Raw genomic sequence first — 19,780 nt, 5'->3', positions numbered from 1 at the left:
TCCAACCCCCTCTGCAGTCAGCAGGGGCACCCTCAAAAAGATCAGGTTGTCCAGAACCCTGTCAAACCTCACCTGGAATATCTCCAGGGATTGGGCCCCAACCACCTCCCTGGGCAGCCTGTTCCAGTGTTCCACCACCCTGATGATACAGAACTTGTTCCTAACATCCAATCTAAATCTACTCTTCTCTAGTTTGAAACCATTGCCCCTCATCCTATCACTGCGGGCCTTTGTAAACAGTCTCTCTCCATCCTTCCTGTAGGCCCCCTTCAGGTACTAGAAGGTCTCCCCACAGCCTTTTCTTCTCCAGGCTGAACAACCCCAGCTCCCTGAGCCTGTCTTCTCAGCAGAGGTGTTTCAACCCCCTGACCATTTTTGTGGCCCGTTCCCAGAGGTGGGAATGTACTTAAATGTTGACCTCTGCCCAGGAGATAAAGAGGTTGCAAAGTGTGCTGTGAGAAATTCTTCACTGGAAAGTTCCACTTCCAAGTATCTGGCTTAGCACTTAATATATTACCATGGCAGTATCCATATGACTTGAGAGGTTAATACAAATCTCATTTTTTAAGAAGCAGTAAGAGATATTGTCTCTTAGTACTTTTTCCTCTGAACAAAATAGATGACAAGGTAAGTCAAGAGGATATGAAAAGGTGGCAACAGTCCTTGGGAGCGTGCAAGTCCTAGCTCCAGATGCTGCTGGGGTGTAGCTGCAAGGGTAGGCTTACACTCCCCAGAGTGTAAAGCCTGTGAAGGCCAGAGAACAGCTGAAGCTCGTGCAGCTGATGGGAGAAATGACTTTGCAAGAAGAGCTCTTTAGTGGTAACAGGAGAGCTTAAAGTGCAATGCTATCTGATAAACAACAGCTCTCTCATTATTGTCTCCTAAGTCAAACAGGCTCAGCTTAGTAATAAAGCAGTTTCTAACTGTCAGCACTGAGCATTCCCCTGTGAAAGACTCAACCTAGGAATTCTGTTTTCCCTCATTATGGTAATCAAAGGTCCTAAAAGCCAGAAAAATTTGGACCTTGCAGAATGGGGACTAGTGGAGACAGTACATTATTTCTTTTATAGATCAGTTATGCAAAGACAAGAGTGGAATTTAGATCTCGCTGAGATCCATTTCCTCCCATTAGCTCTGTAGGGCTAAGAACACCACCAATCTCACCTTTCTTCACGCTGAGCACTCTGGCTGCAGCACCCATGGGGAGCAGTTCTGAAAGGGCCATTTGCTGACTCTTGTTTTTCCAGAGTAGAAACATGTTTTAGCAGGAAGGGGAGAACAGGAGCAGTGTCCACTGCCAGCAACAGACACAGCGCTCCGATGTAAGCATTCTTTTTTTTTCCACTAGCAGATGGAACATAAGCAGTGATGCTCTCATGAAGCAAGCCATGACAACTGTGGTTGCCCTACTTATGCCCTTTAAAGGTGACCAGATGCTGCATCAGAGCCCCCTTGAGCCCCAAACCCCATCTGTTCTAAGACCTCTCTCAAGTAAGAGACCCCCTCAACACAAAGCCTCCAAGAGTGCTGCTAGTGCTGGAATGACTAGGGGAACTTCTGTGACCAGGAGCTAATAATGAGGCAGCTCTGCTCTCTTCATGGGCATTGACCATGACCTGGATGGCGCAGAACTTGCAGGTTGCCAGAGAACACAGAATCTGAACCAGATTCAGGCCAGAGGAGTCACTGCAGAAGTTAACGTGGAGGCTTCAAGGAAAAGGGAACATATAAATAAACCACAGACAATGAAAATGAACCAAAAGGGTCTCTGGGTTCCAACCCACCCGTCCTCCCTCTCCAACCACAACAGCACAGCTGCCCAAGCTCCTTGCAGAAAGACAGTCCCAGTCTCTGGGCTTCTCACAAGAGAGGCTGGTCTCTGTGCCCTTCCTTGTGTAGCAGGCAGAGTCCTGTCTTTTTTTGTGCAGAGCAGAGGTTAGGGAGGGCACGAGCCTTTCCAAAGTCACGTGTACTTTAGACCGCGCTCTCTGTGGAGGGCTTGCGCTGGTGTTTCCAGCCTGTGTCAGGGAGTGAGCCACGCCGTTCAGGAGTGGCTGCTGCTGTGTTAACACTGCTGCATTCAGACTGTTCTTCCTGTAGCAGCTGCTCAGTTTCAGTGTCATCCAGTGAACCAGAACTAGCCTGGATAGAGACCGTGTCCGTCTTCATGCAGACGTGGTCCCGGAGGATCCCTCCTCGGGAGCTCCGAATCTGCTTAAGGTCATCCCACTCGGAATCGTCACTGGATAAAAGGCATATCCCCTCCACAATTTTGATCTTCTCCTTGGTGTAGCTGTGATCAGGAGCAGTCTAGGGAAGAGACAGATGAATGAAAGAAAAAACAGTATGTCCATGGGAAAAATATGGCAGCGAGCAAAGCAGAGCTGGAATGTACACAGTGAAGCAGACAAAAGGCTGGACCCTCCATGATAAACAGCCATTGGCCTTGACTGTCACAATGGCAGAACCCATTCTATGTTTCTCCTCAGTTCTTCACCACCTCAAGACAAATCCTGCCTGCAAGAGCTCCAGAAGCTGTCAAAACCATAGAATGGGAATGTAGATGAGCTGGCTCTTATCTATACTCAGCTATATATACCCTGATAGCAAGGAGTAAGAACAACACTGAGCCTAAAAAGGGATTAAAAAAACCCAACCCAACAACAAACCAAAATGGGAAGCAGGAACAGCCAGAAGACTTCATGGTAAAAGAAGGCAGAGAATCAGTTCTAGGTCTGCAGTGTCTGAGTGGTTCTAGATTTGTCTTTCAGGAAAGCAGAGCCGGTACATCACTGTTGAGTCCAAGGGGTGCACAGGGGTATAACAGGTTATAACAGCAATGATCAGAGGCAGAAAGGACTCCACCGAGCCTTAACTATTGAAATCTGTCCAGCCTGGCTCAGTGACAAATAAGGGACATTAGAACATCTGATGTCTCATTGAGGAAAAAGTGGAGGGCGTGGGGAAATACATATGTCAGGAGCAGCAGAACTGGGAGGGAAAAACAGGGGAAAGAATCCCAGATAAATAATCCTGACTTATCCTTAGTAGGCTAGGCTAAAATGTCAGGGAATTTTGGGAGAGTATCTTTGAAACATCTATCTATTAGACAGTACTTCTGAAAAGCAAAGCCAGGGAAAAACATACAAACAGCTTGCCTCTGCATGAACCTTGCTGTGAACCCTGCCAGGAAAGCTAAGTGATCTACCAGGTTATCATAAAAAAAACATTCCTACAGAAATTCTCTCTTTCAAATCTCATGTACTGAGTACGAGTAACCAAAGCCAAGAGCAAATAATCTGCCAGAGAAAATGTCCTTTCTTGACAGACAGTAGAGCTGGTTTAAAAACATAAAAGCAGGGAGAAAAACAAGAAAGAGCAGTTAGTAGGGGACAGTGCTTGAGCCACACAGCAGAGCTTGAGTGAGGGATGCAGGATCAAACACACAGAGCAGTGATACCTGACGTGAGGATGTGGACGGAAATCAGAAGAGGGAAGATGAGAAGCTATCTGAGTGATAAGAAAGCTTCTGAGGAGAAAACAGAGGAGAAACTAAGTGCTGCAAAATACCATATTAAACCTTCTCCATCCTGTGGTACACAGGGTGGACCTCTGCAGGGACTTCAAAATGTTTCATTTAATAAGGGCTACAGTTTTCTTCCTATCCCACCCCTTCCAGGCAGTGCACAGGCAGGAATCACATTCCTGCTACCAACCCCCTCCCGGCTGCCTGGTTCCCCTGGAGACTGTCCAAAGCAACCTTGTGCAACAATCACTAACCAGGACTGTGTCCAGAGAAAACAATTCCCTTAGATTCCTGTGCTTCAAGGGTCAGCTCCCAATGCAAATGAATTGTAAGACACTGGGGGAGTATGAAAGAAGCAGAGAGCTAAAGACGGATCTAATTCACCACAGCTCACTGGGGAAGAAGTGCTGCTGGTTGATCTTTATAGGAGTTGAGCAATTCACTGAAGCTGTCATCCTGTCCTAGAAGTAAAAGCTAACAAGGTGCAACATTCTTATGTACTAAAGCCTGTAATACTCAACAGCTTGAGCTGGGTTCCCATGTCCTTAGCAGCAGCTCTTACCTCTTTCTTATAGCACAACTGGTTGTACATGGTTGGTTTGGGAATAGCTTCAATCTTCACCTCCTGGGTAGATGTTCGATATGAGGGATTACTGTAGGTTAGGTTCCCCAAGCCAGGGTCCGTGAACTTGGACTTATTATGCCTAGAGGAAGAGAAAGAACTATCAGAAAAGACATAAGGCCCTACTGCTAGGATCTAAAGTTCCTGAGTGCTCAGCGAATGGAAAGCTCCAGCAATTCTCACTGTCCATCAAGGAATTACTGCTGGTTTCACCTGATTCTTCAGCAACCAGTACATTCACTAGCTACCAGCAGAGCAAGGCACTGTCAAGTAACCACAAAAGCTATACTAGCAGTAACTGGTGAAGGTATCTAGCAGAAAACACATGAACTCACACAGGTACTGTTACATGAATTATCTCACAGCCCTGTCCATAAATTACAAGCTCTCTACAGAAAATTTAGCCAATAAGGCTTCAAAACATAACAGACTTGCATGCCCAACACTTAAAATACACAGGACTCAAACCCTGCAAATAAAATCATCAAAGGGATTGTACATGACAACCAAGAAAGATGAAATTATTTCAGGAACTTTTTTCTCCTATGACTCTAGATTTTACTATTGGCCAGGAGGGAAGGGAGGAGAGGGGAAAGAAGATCACTTACCTGTATATAATTAAAGCAGCAATAACCAGCAAAATAAACAAGATGCTTAGAAGACCTCCAATAATGTAGCTGACATGCAGTCCTTCTCCTGAAAATGAACAGCAAGAGTAATTTATGCACTCTTCTCAACTTTCTCTGGGTAATAGTGTAACACCTGCCTAGGAGTTAGACTACTAGACTGACAAGTTACTCCTGCATTGGGAAACAAACTGCCCCAGTCAACCACCCTCAACTAAGCATAAAAGGGACAGTGAATTAGAGGATCATTAATGGAAAGGGCCTAATGGATGAGGTATGGGATGAAAGGAAATAGAACTAGACTTCAGACCAAAGTGTTACTTAGAAGTCTTCATATAGGCCAACAAATGGATATGACTCAACTTCATCCTTAGATGCACTTTGTTCTGCTCAGAAGGCATTTGAGTAATTCAAGTCTGACTTCCAGAAATTTGAGTTTCAAATACTATGGATTGGAATGCCCTGGGCACATCATCTGGAGGAACAACCCTGGTGGAGAATAGCTAAAGAAAAGGAACTCACCCATGGTTGCCAACACTGCTTCATTGGCATGGGTACACAAGCCTCTCCTGGCATCTTTGTCAGAGCAGCTGAATGACACAAGAACAGTAAGTTACTGCAAGTGGTATCGACAGTATCAAAGGAATCACAAGACAGGATAGAACAGGACAGCACTGATCTCTCTTCCATTCCCAGTTCAACAACAGGAGCTTTCCTTTCCCTTCTTCAGTATCCTTCTGTACCCAGAGGAAAGACATCCATATACACAGTGGGGTGGGGTGTGCATTTATGTATCAATTACAGGCCTGTGATATCTTTCTACCTAAATCACTCTGCATTTACCTCTCAAGGACACAGGTGTAGACACCCATCCCTCCATCTACCCATCCCAACATAAATGTCCACATCAGTGCTGAAGCAAAAACTAGAACATCCTAGAGTCAGTACAAAGATCTTTCTGTCCACAACACCATTAACAGAAAGGGAGTTTTGCCTTGTGAGTAACCAGCCATATATTACAGGACACACTTTCCTTTTTGGGTTTTATTTTTGGCTGGGCTTTAGGGAATCAGAAAGCAGTCTCTTAATTACTGGTATTGTAAAATTGAATGCTGGAGCTGCAAAGGTTTTCTTCTGCCCCAAACAAGCTATCCCTCTGTGGCCAGGGCTGAACTACTTCACAGAATCACGATGATAGGGGTTGGAAGGGACCTTTGGAGATCACCTAGCCCAACCGCCCCACCAGAGCAGGTTCATCTGACGCAGGTTGCACAGGACAGTGTCCAAGTGGGCTTTCAATGAATCCAGGGATAGACACTCTGGGCAGCCTGACCCACAGCTCCACCACACTCAACATAAAGAAATTCCTCATCATGTCTAGATGGAACTTCCTATGTCTAAGTTTGTGCCCATTACTTGTCCTGTTGCTGGACACCAGTTAAAAACAACTGGTCCCATCCTCCTGTACACTCACCTTTAAGTATTTATAAGCACTGATAAGATTCCCCCCTCAGTTTCTCCAGGCTAAAAAGCCACAAGTCCTGCATAAAACAGAGATTCTAGTCCCCTAATCATCTTCATAGTCCCTTGCTGTATCCTCTCAAGCTGCTCTCCTTGAACTGGGGAGACCAGACCTGGGCACATTACTCCAGATGAGGCCTCACCAGGGCAGAGTAGAGAAGCAGAACCTCCCTCAACTGCTTCCCACACACTTCTTCCACAAGGGCACATTGCTGGCTCATGGTCACCCTGCTGTGCACCAGGACTCCCAGGTCTTTTTCCACAGAGCAGGTCAGCCCCCAACTTGTACTGATGCACAGAGTTATTTCTTCCTAGGTGCAGGACCCTATGCTTGCCCTTGCTGATCTTCATAAGGCTACTCTCTGCCAAACTCTCCAGCTTGTCCAGGTCACACTTCTGGTGTGTCAGTCACTCCTCCCAGTTTTGTGTCATCAGCAAACTTGCTGAGGGTACACTCTATCACTTCACCCAGGTTACTGATGACTATATTGAACAGGACTGTACCCAGTACTGATCCCTGGGGGACAGTACTTTGCCAGATGTCTGGTTCAGGTCTGAGATATGTCAGTGAATTAAGGCAACACTCCCTTACCCTCCTCTCAGAAATAAGCACTCAAAATTAGGAGTTTAAAAAATACAATCAAATGAATGACAGTCTCAGGAGGATTTTAACACTTCAGCACAGTCAGCCTAGACACACACTTCAACAGAACTGACAAAGATCTCTGTGTCTCTTCCTTGCCAGCTCAATGGCGTTCTGCATTCTGTCAAAATGGTTTTCCCCATTATGAACATGAAGTTTGGAGCTGAAATAGCCTCTTTTGGCTAGGAAGAGGAACATTTGGATGACAACAACCAGAGGGGGCTTGAAGATTGCACCTTGCACAAGCTGTGACTTTCACACCCCAGTTCCAAGAGAACAAGAACACTTACTTTCCTTCCACTGCTTCCAGAGATGTGAGAGGTTTGGTTGTTGAGGTATCTACTCTGCCAGGCAATGTCTGACTTCTTCCACCTCGACTAGTGGGTTCAGGACCAGGGAACACCTCACCAGGAACTACAACACCAGAGAAAAATAAGCAGCTTTGGTGAATAAATACAGTATAAGCTATAGAGAGTTCTGAAGTAGAGAGGTTCTGAAGTAGACTGAGTAGCTTTTGCACCTCAACTCTGTCTGTTAGCAGAAAGAACAGAAGAAGGCTTTCTTGCTCACAACTGCCTTACTTCTAGTACATGACTGCGTAAGTTTTTACACGCTGGAGAGCGTCAGACGCTCTGGTTGCCAATGCCACTGTGTAAGTAGTGGCAGTGGCTCATTATGGAAGCTACTACCCAAGTGACACTCAGTGAACTCACTAGTAGAACAGGGCCGCCCATCCGGTTCATCTGGACACGCACAGACAAAGTCGGAAGCCCTGGCAAAGCAGAGGTGAGTGCAGCCTCCGTTGTTCACTCCACAAGCATTAGTACCTGGAAAGAACAAACAACTTTCTAAATACACTGCAGATCACCAGGTGGGAACTCAGAGCAACAACCTTTTCCTGCTCAGCTAGAAACACTTCCCAGAAATCCAGCAAGTTGCTATGCTCTGGCATGTGTCTTAAACCTGACTGCTAAGAAAGTTAATGACAATAGCCAGCCACTGGCAGGGTTAGGTAACCTTGAAAGGAAGGTGCTGGAAATCCTTACACAGATTACACAGTCAATACAGCTGCACAGATTAAAACACAAAAAGCTCACACTATTTTGTTTTACCACATCAGATGAAAAACACTAAGTGACATTTGCTAATCAAAGCTGTAACTGAACACCATTAAGAGGTACCTGACCGAAATGTCACAGGCAGACAAGGAACGTGCCCAGGGAAGATGTGTTAACAGTTTAAGAAAGGAGGCCAACCTCACTTGACATCTACAGTAGCACAGTGTTTCCAGAGTTCTTTTCTCTACAATTAGCATTTGCCTGAATCAAGGTCTTATTTACCTGTCTGTCTCTGAGGGGAAACCACAATGATATCCATCAGTCCCTCGACATTGGCTAGCACTGTCTCTTTGTTCCGCCCTGAGTATTTATCCACTCTTTGGATCGATTTGGTCTGCCAGTCAGTCCAGTATATCCATCTGTCCTGCTGCTCAGAGGAACAGCAGAGAAAGATCATTGCCATTAGCACATTTAGCCACATAGATGCAGTATACTCATAAAAAACACACCCCAGTGCATAAGGCTCAAAACCCCCCCCAAAACAGCAGGCCTTTTCAATCCTTTCTCCTCTTATCACGAAGAGGATAAGAGGATTACCAAGTCTACACCCCATGGGTTTCAGACAAAATTCCTTTGCTGGCTCCACAGAAAGGTTAAAAAAATCAACCCCCATCCACCTTGATTTCCCCAGACTATCGCTTCCCTATTCCCAAGTTCCACTGTCCAAACTCATCAAGACACCAGGGAGAACAGTGGCAGCAGGAAAACCTACCTGTGTCAGGGCAAAGGGATGCGACACCTGGCTGACCAACACTTGCCGCAGCTTCCCATTGAGATCACAGCTCTCTATGCGATCAAGATGTGCATCCACCCAGTAAATCCTGGAGGAAGAGGGAAAGAGGTGAGCATCCATCCATCCAATCCCCTCTTTACTTTCCAGTCATACACTAATCAAGATGAAACAGTAAAAAAAAAATAAATAAATCCACAAACAACCCAAGCCCACAGCACTACTCCAATGAATTAAGCTAAGGCAGCTAAAAGAGTAAAATAAAATCACTGCATCCCTTTATTCAGGTGCAAGAAAGGCTTTCACTGACCTCCTGGTGTCATAATCCAAAGTCAATCCATTAGGCCATCCTAGATCTGTGTTAATCAGGATTTTACGTTCAGAGCCATCCAAGTTTGCCCGTTCAATTTTAGCAATGTGACCCCAATCTGTCCAGAAGAGGTACCTGAAGAGATAAAAGGCAAGTGTAAGAAGAAAAGAACATTTCATTTAGCCTAATGAAAGTTGAAGTTATGAATTAAACTGCCAGATTCTCCAGGTTAAAAAAAAAAAAGATCATGTGGTCTGTAGCTTACTTCTCCCAGCCATCTGCACAGCCTTCAAATAAACTGTCTGCCCAATGACACCTGCCACTCAGAGTCAGCCCCTTGCTGGTACCTGCAGATGGACACAGCACATCTCTTCCTCCCATAACTTCCTTTTCCAATCTGCCTGTGCACAGCCCTTCTCCCTGACCCACCAATACCCCACACCTACCCCTTCTTGGGAAAGACAGCAATGGCTCGGGGCTCATCCAGGCTGTTATTGATCAGCACTTTCCTGGAGCTTCCATCCAGTCTAGCTACTTCTATGGTATTGCGTCCGGTGTCTGTCCAGTAGAGGTTCCTGGCAACCCAGTCCACTGCCAAGCCATCTGTGGTCTTCAGACCCTGACCAATAACAGTTTCCATGTTGCTGCCATTCAGATCAGACCGCCTGGATGGGAAAGAATGACAAATGGCAGTGAGGAAAGCGATACACATGATGCTGTGTACCCAAGACAAGATGTAAGTAGTGTACTGCCAGCACCTCAGCCTCCCCAACTTACTGGCACACTCCACAGCTTACTGACACAACACGTGTAAGCTGGGTGATCTGAGCACTGGCCAAGCAGATGACTGGCACTCACCTGATGACATCAAGAAACACATCTGTGTAATATATCTTGCCATCCACACTATCATAGTCCAGAGAAATGACATTGTTCAGCTCGGGGACAGGTATGTGCACGTCTGTGTGGTCAGTGGTGTCCAGCGAGATACGGCGGATGGAAGCACGGCTAGAGAAAAGCAGGTAGGTCTCTGGAGAAGAGTCACACGTCTGCTCATCTCTCTTCAGCTGGATGCCCGTGGGGCAGGCACAGGAGAAGCCAGTGGGGTGAGGCAAGCAAAGGTGGGAGCAACCACCATTACGAACTCCACATTTATTGAAGCCTGTAGAAGAAGAGTAAATATTATTTAAGCATCAGTGTGGTCCCACAGAACAAAGTTCTATTTTAAAAGCTATACACATGCACAACTTGCTAGGAGCTGAGTTCACCCCTTCCATACTAGCCTTGCTGGGAACGTACAGCCTTTCATACAGAGACTGCTCCCTTCCCTTCCAAGATTTGTGGTGAGTGAGTATAGGCATGGTTAGGCAAGAATAGGAAGGCACAGAAGAAGGGAGAGCACTAGGAGCAAAATCTCGACCTGCACTCCTTGCTAATCATGGTTTTCCCCTGGAAAGAGGAACAGCTAAATGCTGCTAGATTCACAGACCTACAGTTTAGCTTTATTATTGCTGCAAATGGCAATGCTGACAGAAAGATCCAACCCTGTGGGGAAGCAGCGTGACAATGCTCCAGAGGCCAGGCTGACAAAGAAGCTTCTGTTTCAACTTAGCTGCACACAGTGGCAAGTAAACAAAGGCATCAGAGAAGCCTGCTGAGAGTGCCTGACATATTAGGGTCATATCCTTTTCCACAAAAAATTGGGAAATAAAAAAATACAGCACACATTTACCAGGTGGGGCAAGTCCAGAAGACAGGTGCAGGGAGTGGGAAAAGACATCAGGGGTATGACAGCTTGAATTTTGATCAGCTTTAAGTTACATTGTAAAGTTACACTCTCAAGTTACACTCTCAAGAATAATGTTCTGCTGTTAGTAGCCATAGGAGAAGCAGCACAGAGTGCTCTGTAGAAGTCAAACTGAAGGCACAGCGCAAAGCAACAACTCCCACTGAAGAGCAAGGAAGCAAGACGGGGTCATATAGGGTCCCCAAAGACTGACCTAAGGAACCTGACTCTGGCATAGAATACTTGGAGAACATATTAAGAGCAGAGATTTTGTAGAGCCATGAGAAAAATGAGAAGATAAAGCCTGAAATGTTTGGAAAAATTACTAGAACTTGAAATAAGCAACTAGCTTAAGAGAAATTAGTGCCTTCTGAGTTCAAAACAGGGAAACTATCCAATACCAATTGACTCTGGTGAAGCTTAACAGAGTCATGATTCATTCAGTCCTCTTAAGAAAGTGGCTCTGCTGTGTGTGAGAATGAAGTTGTCCCTACAATCCAATGAAGCAAATGGGATGATGGTGTCCAAAAGGCATGCACTAATAAACACATGCTGGACCCACGGAGCTGGTAAACAGTGGGAAGCACAAAATACTTCAGCAAGAGGGAAGAAGAAAAGAACAGCTGATTTTTGAGGAGTTATTCTACCATTCATGCTTTACACCAAAGGAATCTCTTCAGTGACAGCTCTGAAGGGGTCCCCTAGTCTCTACACACACTGATTTGGGAGCGGCCTACAAACTCACCCAGGGGCCGTGCCCTATCAACCGCTTGAATATCCATGAGGCCAGGCAGGTTTGCTCTCACCAGGATGACATTGGCACCAGTGTCCTTGTCAGCCCTGTGAATGCTGCGAGTTTGCCAGTCGGTCCAATAGATGTAAGAGTCCAGCAAAGTGAGGCCATAGGGATGTTGCACTGGAGACAGCAGGGTGTGGCGGTTAGCACCATTGAGATCTGCAGCCTCAATCCGCTAGAGAAAGAAGTAAACATCAGCCCCATATTCAAAACACCAATCCTTCTGCTAGCAATTACTGTAGCAACTGGAAAGCAGGGCCTAAGCAAGCAATGCTCCTCAATTCCACCTTCCCCACGTGCCATACTCTCAGAAAAGCTTATGTTCCTCTTGCTCTTCTGAGAGCTGGCTCACGAGCTTCAAAACAGCTCCCTGGCTACCAAAGAGCCAACGACAAACAGTGCTGAAGAACAGAATCAGACCTCAGTATGTGCATCAGCCCAGAGCAGCTGGGACCCAGCTTTATCCACTGCCAGTCCATTAGGCCAGCCCAGGTTGTTGCTGATCAACACCACGCGTCCAGAGCCGTCCATCCCCGAGCGTTCCAGTTTAGCATTCTCACCCCAGTCTGTCCAGTACATATACCTGGGGAAAAGCCAGCAAGCATTATGAACAAAGAGATCAGAAATCCTGTTCTAACCCCTAGATAGCCTAGATAGTTGTCAACACTAACCCCATCTCATGGTATAAAGCTATTGCCCGAGGGCTGTCCAGGTTCTGCCAGACCAGGACTTTCCTCATGGAGCCATCAAGGTTGCCTACTTCAATCCGGTTTGTCCCTGTATCTGTCCAATATATCTTCCTGCCAATAGCATCCACAGCCAGCCCATCTGTAGTCAACAGACCTGAGGAAACAGAAAGGTGTATTGGTCAGTGCTTATCCTCCCAGCTTAATCAGCAACTTCTAGTATTCCCCTTGGGCACCTCATCAGCTACCTGCTTTAGCCTTTGCTTGTCCTTCCACCAAAACCATGAAGATTATTCTCCCAGAGTATGAGCAACTTTATCTTTTCATGCTGCATGAAGGTGGGAGGCTCCCAGGCCAAAACCCCTCCTACCTGTAGTGATGATGTCCTCAAACTGTGAGCCGTCGAGGGCAGCCCGGCTGATCTTCCGCAACGTGCTGTCTGACCAGTAAACCTTTCCTGGGTGGGAGAAGAAAGAGAAACTTGGTAAAAATCTCACAGCAAACCCAAACTAAACCAAACCAGAGAGTGGAACTCTGCTCAGGTGGCAAAGAACTGGGGCAGGCTGCCTCGAGAGGTTGTGGAGTCTGTCCCTGGAGGCATTCCAACTCCACCTGGATGTGTTCCTCTGTGATTTACTCTAGGTAATCCTGCTCTAGGCAGGTGTACTGGACTAGATGATATTCAGAGGTCACTTCCAATCCCTACCATTCTGTGATATCCCAACAAGAAAACTCCAAAAAAAACCCCAGGACTACCATCTACATTTTCTGCATTCAAGCCAGATCTGACTGCACAAGAATAACAGCTGCACAAGACTATTAAGCCAGTGTGATAAACTAGTACAAACGATCTGTTCCCCAAAAATATGTAGGACCACTGGCACTCCTCTGACCCTTACACAAGTCCAGAGAACAAAACACACATTATTAGCTAGTAGTATAGAGTGTCACACCTGGCACCTCAAAATGTCCCAGAGGACAGCAATCAGATCACCTATCTTAAATGTACAACAGCAAGTTTACACTAGATGAACAGCCAAAGTTTCAGGGACACTCTTATAAAAGGCTTCATCAGGACAAAAGCTTGCTTAAATCCAAAATACACAGGAACCTCACTCAGTACAGCAGGCAGCATTTCCCATACAGTTGGGGTTCTCTTTCCTATGTAAGGACATTCCTTTCACAGAATCACCAAGGGTGGAAGAGACCTCAAAGATCATCAAGTCCAACCTGTCACCACAGACCCCATGACTAAACCATGGCACTAAGTGCCATGTCCAATCCCCCCTTGAACACCTCCAGGGAGGGTGACTCCACCACCTCCCTGGGCAGCACATTCCAATGGCAAACGACTCTTTCAGTGAAGAACTTTATCCTCACTTCAAGCCTAAACTTCCCCTGGTGCAGCTTGAGACTGTGTCCTCTTGTTCTGGTGCTGGTTGCCTGAGATAAGAGACCAACCCCCTCCTGGCTACAACCACCCTTCAGGTAGTTGTAGAAAGTAATAAGGTCACCCCTGAGCCTCCTCTTTGCCAGGCTAAACAACCCCAGCTCACTCAGCCTCTCCTGGTAGGGCTTGTGCTTGAGGCCTCTCCCCAGCCTTGTTGCCCTTCTCTAGACACGTTCAAGTGTCTCGATGTCCTTCTTAAACTGAGGGGCCCAGAACTGGACACAGGACTCAAAGTGTGGCCTAACCAGTGCTGAGTACAGGAGCACAATGACTTCCCTGCTCCTGCTGGCCACACTCTTCTTGATGCATTCCAGGATGCCACTGGCCTTCTTGGCTACCTGGGCACACTGCTGGCTCATGTTCAGCTGGCTGTCAGGAAATTTTGCAGCACGTACTAGAAGTAACAACACTACCCAAACTCACAACCTACAGTAAGATCTGTGCTTGGATCTTTACTCAGACATTTAGTTATGAAGTCACTTGTTGCCTCTCATCTAGACACACTGAGTTCAGACCTTCATAAGGATCCACTCCAATGGCAATTGTGTTCTTCATGGTGACGTTGGCTGAGACAACAACATCTGCAAAGTAGGGAATATCCAGAGAGACCATTCGGATGTCAGTCCTTCTAGCAAAGATGAGAAAGCTGGTCATTCCTGCAGAGAGTTGAACAGCACAGCTATCAGCAAGGAACAAGTTCAGTCAACTGCAGACATTTACTGAGCATTCTGGGAGTGACATCCACTTCAGTGGAAAAGGGGAAGTCTCATACAGATCTCAGCTTAGGGGAAACCTGGGTAGATAAGGCTTTACTGAATTTTACTTCTTTACATTCAAGTTGAAAAGAAGTGCACTCATGGAAGAGTTACTTCTGCTAATACACATGGGAAAATGAGACTTAGAAGTCAGGTTTTTTTTCCTGCTAAGGAGAAAAAATGGATGTACCATGGCCTGAAGCCAAATCCCTTCCACAGTCCTCACAGAGGATCCATGGGAGGAGTGTGTACAGACCTACTAAAGAATCCACCTCAAAACTGGGGCAAGAGTATGGAGAAAAATGTGACATCTTGTTTAAACACCCAACATAGTTTCAAGGGAAAAAAAATCATCCTTCTGCAGCAATCCAGTTATCAGTTAAGTTTCTTCACAGTAATTCCCACTCAGAGGTACAGACATCACATGGGGCTTTCAAGGGGTAAAAGCAGACAAGCACATGAAAGTAAATTTTGTTTTCTAACAAGGCAGGAGCAAAATGTAGCTGTGATACAAAACTACAATGAGGATCCTACAGAGAGGACTCACCAGGAGAGCAGGTCTTGCCATCAGATTGCAGGTTGATTCCAGTAGGGCAAGTACAGCTGTAACCTTTTGGAAGAGGTGCCAAAAGGCACAGGTGACTGCAGCCTCCATTGTTAACTTTGCACGCTGTATGTACTATGGGAAAGAGGGTAAGAGATCCATAAGCCAGTATCACAGGCACAAGAAAGGAGGGCAACAACTACAGAAATGCATTCTAGAATGCCTTAAATACCAAGCTGAGAGTTATTCTTATGCTCCCATATTCCACCCAGAGAAGGGGGAACATGACAAGTGGGAATTCACCCTTGCAGGAGAGCTGGGCCACACACCAGAGCCTTTTGTAAGCTCTCTGCTCAGCGTGGCTTGGGTAGAGCTCTGTACCTGGTGGCCTGTGCCGGTGGAAGACATGAATATCCATCAGATTCTCCAGATTGTCCTGCAGCGTTTCCCGGGCCTGCCCAGTCCTCCTGTCTGCGCTCTGGATGCTTTTGGCCTGCCAGTCCGTCCAGTAGATTCTCTCACCATAAAGTGTAAGTCCAAAGGGGTGAGGGAGATTGCTCCCAATCAGCACCTGGTCAGAATTAACCCCCAGTCCCCACAAAAAAAATCATTACTAAGAAGTCACTAAGGGAAAGAGGCTTCCCTTTACCCCCCTCTTGACATTGTAATGCACGGTCACAGTAAAAGAACAGTGATGTGGCAACATTAGCCCTCAAAAGGAGGTTCTCTCACACACAGTTTGCAACTGAAAGGGAGCTCTTCTCTCCCAAGGAAAGCAGCTCAGCATGTCTTGATTTGGAGTTTTCCCTTTCAGTTGGAGAGGCAGGGGCCACCAGCACCCTGTGCTCTAGGACAGATCATCATTTACATTAGAACAGGCAAGCCCTAGGGAAAGCTTTGTGGCCACAGATCCTTCGTGGCTTTCTACCAGCCTGTAGGCTGCTCCAGCTCTTATCTGCAACAAAATAGCCCAAATCTGTTTCAGAAAAACAAAAGAAGTCTCTTCTTGTCCCATCTTCCCCCAAATCAATCATCTCTTTATGGCTGTTTAGACTGAGATGATGACCAGATGATGTTAATGATGTGAAACCAAATTCCTGCCACATAAACGTAGCCAAACCTCAGGCTTCTGGACTGCCTCCTAAAGATGGCTTCCTTACCTTCCTGTTGCTTCCATCCAGACTGGCATACTCAATGGTCTTCATGCCTGCATCTGCCCAGTACAAGCGTTGTGACTCATAGTCAATGGCCAAACCATTAGGCCACGTCAGGTTGGAGGAAATGATCACCAAGCGGTTTGAGGCATCCATACCAGCACGCTCAATTTTTGGGCTGGCTCCCCAGTCAGTCCAGTACATGAACCTGAACACAAGCCCAGAAAGAAGTGAATACTCCTTCACTGATGCCAAGGCCAGGCAGTGTCACAGAGAAAGAAGTGAGCCTGGTACCTTCAGGCCCTAACAGAAAGCATCATTAGACTATTTGTATTCATGTCCAGCCCTGGGTTCTTGAAAGATCATACTCAAATTCATACACTTTCTACTGTCCATGGGCTGACCTAATTTCAACACTGTGACAAAAGTTCAAGATAATAGTTTAAGGTCTAAAACTTAACTGAGTATTTACCAGTCCCTACCATTGTCTCTTTCTACTCTTACTGCATCAGTCTTCCAGGAATCCACTCAAAAGAAGCATAGCACACTCTTTTGAAGACCTTCAACACTTACAACTCTTTTCCCTATCCAGCCTATCCCCAGTTCTGCATCATCATATCATTTAGAAGCAAAATTTGTTATTGAAACCAGTTGTTTCTGTTCCTCTGCTCAGGTTTGCTCTCCATGGCACACTTGATCCCTCAGTACTCTGCCTTGAAGCCAAGAGGTCACTAATATTGCAGATTGCTTGAGATCAGCAGTTATTTTCCTGAGGAAATCCTTCTGATTGAACTCTGGTTCAGCAGAGAGCTTGAACACAAATTCAACATAAAGCCGAAATGAAGAAATAGAAAAGATCTAGGTGGCCCCATTCCCCACACTTTTTGTACCACATCTTTAGTTATTTTGTCCTCAGGATAAACAGATGAAAACACCAGCAAGCTCCCACAAGCTCTATGGCACAACAAGCAATTATCCCTGCTTATCTTGCTCTACTAGCACTCAAAAATCAGGTCTCTAATTTCAGTCAACAATGGCATGAGAGAGGACAACTGCACAAACCCAAAGAACCTGAACACCTCTCGATGAGCAAGAATTGCCACGTCATCCCAGAAAAAACCAAGGAATCTCTCACCCTCCAACAGGGTCCACCACAATATCTCTAGGTCTGTCTAGGTTCTCCCAGATAAGAACAGTTCTCATGGTCCCATCTGTGTTGGAGACCTCTATCCGATCCGTTCCTACAAAAGAAAAGAGAGAGAAACCAAAGACCTGTGAAACTGCAAGAGTCAAGGCAAAAAATACATCAACGCACTCCTCCTCAACAGCTATCACTCTTCATAGCTGGAAGATAGGTAAGAAATATGGCTAGAAAGTGTCACCTCTCATTAGACTTCTCAAGTCACCTTGGTGGCTGCCACCAGTCAAGGGACTCCTGTATGAATGTAAACCAGCTCTTTTCTAAGCCCCCAAGGTATCTCTGAATGCACAAGAGAACACCTCAAAAAGAACCACCTTCTTTATGAACTATGACTCTCCAGTAGGGAACATCTCCAAATACCACCTGTTGCACTCCAGGATACTGTTAGATACATAAATGCACAATCACAAGCTCTGCAGCAAGCCAACAGAGGTACTTGATTTCTAGTACAAAACTTTCTACAGAATTAGTACTGGGGATAGTGCAAAGACAAATTAAACCTAGGAATCCATCTCAGTTCCCACTTGTTAGAAGCACACAAGATGAAACTCCAGTTATTGCTAGACAGAAAGTGAAAACCTGGAATGAGACAGGCCAAACTACCCAGTTGTTCTTCAGTTTTCATGACTATTAAGGAACACAGAAGCCTAGGTACAGCAGAGGATCCCAGTACCTGCATCAGTCCAGTACAGCTTGTTGGTGACCCAGTCAATTGCCAGTCCAGCTGGACTTTCCAAGCTGGTGTCCACAACAACCTAAATGTAAAAAATATTCTTAGTGAGGTTAGACCTTAGGGAGAAAACATTTACACAATGCACTATTCATTCACACTGTTAACTTCCAAAGGCAAGAGCCAAAACAGAGCTCTGCCATATGAGACAGCATCAAGGACCTAGAAGTTCAAGTAAGTCTTACTTTGGGAGAAACATCTACTTTTTACATCTGTTCAAGTCTACAACTCCAAACTCTGAACTCTGTCCCCTCATTTATGGCAACATTAACCTAAGGACATGTGCAAAAAACATTCCCAAGGAGCACGGCTCTCATTCCAAATGTAGCACAAGAGCCTTTAGCAATTCTTCCCTTCAGATTTTAGGGCTACAAGAAGAGCATTTCCCACAGCTTAAAACACACCATCCTTTGTGACCCAGCAACTACCTGAAGGGAGACTGTAGCCAGGTGGGGATTGGTCTCTTCTCCCAGGCAATCAGCACCAGAACAAGAGGGCACAGTCTCAAGCTGCACCAGGGGAGGTTTAGGCTGGAAGTTAGGAAGAAGTTGTTCACAGAAAGAGTGATTGGTCATTGGAATGTGCTGCCCAGGGAGATGGTGGAGTCACCATCACTGGAGGTGTTTAAGAAGAGACTGGATGAGGCACTTAGTGCCATGGTTTAGTTAATTAGATAGTGTTGGTTGATAGGTTGGACTTGATCTCAAAGGTCTTTTCCAACCTGGTTTATTCTATTCTATTCTACTCTAATTCAAGGAATGCAGGGTGTATGGAAGCATTCAGTGATCTCAGGGCTCTCCCCAGCCAGAACTAGGCAAGTTAACAAACAGCAAAGCAGGAACTTCAGTTCCTTAGGAAGCCTGCGTATCCTAGTGGCTTCAAATCTGTTGCTCGTGGAGTCTCCTGGCTAGACGACCTCTATGTGTAGCTAACACCGTACCTCCTGGCTCGATCCATCCCATTTTGCACGGCTGATCGAGTCGGTGCTAACATCTGTCCAGTAGACATAGTCATCCTTCGAGTCCCAGTCTAGAGCCACGGCGCTGCGAACGTCAGCAAGGGGGATGACATCATCTGACAGGTCATCCGTGTCAAAGCTGATCCGACGGATGTCCATCCTTCGGGCAAAAAGCAGGAACTTGTCAAGACCTGATCAAAGGTCGAAAGGTCTTCTTTTAATTTCTCTAAGTTCAACAACACAGTGATAGACACAGACAATTCCTTGCTATATCCAACCTTAAGCACTGGCAGGCCACGGCCCAGGATTTTACTAGCAGCAAAATATCACTGGGAGGTCGTAGGGTGGGCAGGGGGGAAACAAGAGTAGTAGGAAGCTGTCTCCCGGGGGTAATCTAGGCTGAGGGAACACAGTCAACCATATTTTCCAGAGAGAATGGCATAGATCTCCCTCCAAATCAAACAGTTACTCAAGAAGAGCTCTTCGGAGTCTAGGAGACAGCTAGTCTAATTCTCCCACATGGTTGAAAATCAAGAGAAACTGTGGCAATCAAGAGGACTGAATTTTTGTTCATCATTGACACAGCTTCTATGGGATTTTTAGGGAAACAATCAGCTGTGACAA

General features: G+C 46.0%; 1 protein-coding gene across 1 annotated transcript in view; it reads right to left on the bottom strand.

Moving 5' to 3' along the window:
* Positions 1-1,061: 1,061 nt before the first annotated feature.
* LRP4 (LDL receptor related protein 4) overlaps positions 1,062-19,780 on the bottom strand; it is a 91,715-nt gene continuing 72,996 nt past the window's right edge. The window contains exons 17-38 of the mRNA XM_054161462.1: positions 19,139-19,347; positions 18,142-18,223; positions 17,403-17,508; positions 16,274-16,475; positions 15,495-15,684; positions 15,117-15,248; positions 14,330-14,470; positions 12,735-12,821; positions 12,350-12,521; positions 12,099-12,261; positions 11,628-11,853; positions 9,955-10,258; positions 9,543-9,761; positions 9,097-9,231; positions 8,769-8,877; positions 8,279-8,423; positions 7,652-7,765; positions 7,229-7,352; positions 5,297-5,364; positions 4,757-4,844; positions 4,089-4,230; positions 1,062-2,310 (exon numbers count right to left, since the gene is read on the bottom strand). Coding sequence (XP_054017437.1) covers positions 1,975-2,310; positions 4,089-4,230; positions 4,757-4,844; positions 5,297-5,364; positions 7,229-7,352; positions 7,652-7,765; positions 8,279-8,423; positions 8,769-8,877; positions 9,097-9,231; positions 9,543-9,761; positions 9,955-10,258; positions 11,628-11,853; positions 12,099-12,261; positions 12,350-12,521; positions 12,735-12,821; positions 14,330-14,470; positions 15,117-15,248; positions 15,495-15,684; positions 16,274-16,475; positions 17,403-17,508; positions 18,142-18,223; positions 19,139-19,347 — 3,494 coding nt within the window. The 3' untranslated portion in view covers positions 1,062-1,974. The remainder of the gene's footprint in view (positions 2,311-4,088; positions 4,231-4,756; positions 4,845-5,296; positions 5,365-7,228; positions 7,353-7,651; positions 7,766-8,278; positions 8,424-8,768; positions 8,878-9,096; positions 9,232-9,542; positions 9,762-9,954; positions 10,259-11,627; positions 11,854-12,098; positions 12,262-12,349; positions 12,522-12,734; positions 12,822-14,329; positions 14,471-15,116; positions 15,249-15,494; positions 15,685-16,273; positions 16,476-17,402; positions 17,509-18,141; positions 18,224-19,138; positions 19,348-19,780) is intronic.

Source organism: Dryobates pubescens, chromosome 5, assembly GCF_014839835.1.
Source record: "Dryobates pubescens isolate bDryPub1 chromosome 5, bDryPub1.pri, whole genome shotgun sequence".
Lineage (NCBI taxonomy): Eukaryota > Metazoa > Chordata > Aves > Piciformes > Picidae > Dryobates > Dryobates pubescens.
This window is presented reverse-complemented; position numbering and strand designations above follow the sequence as displayed.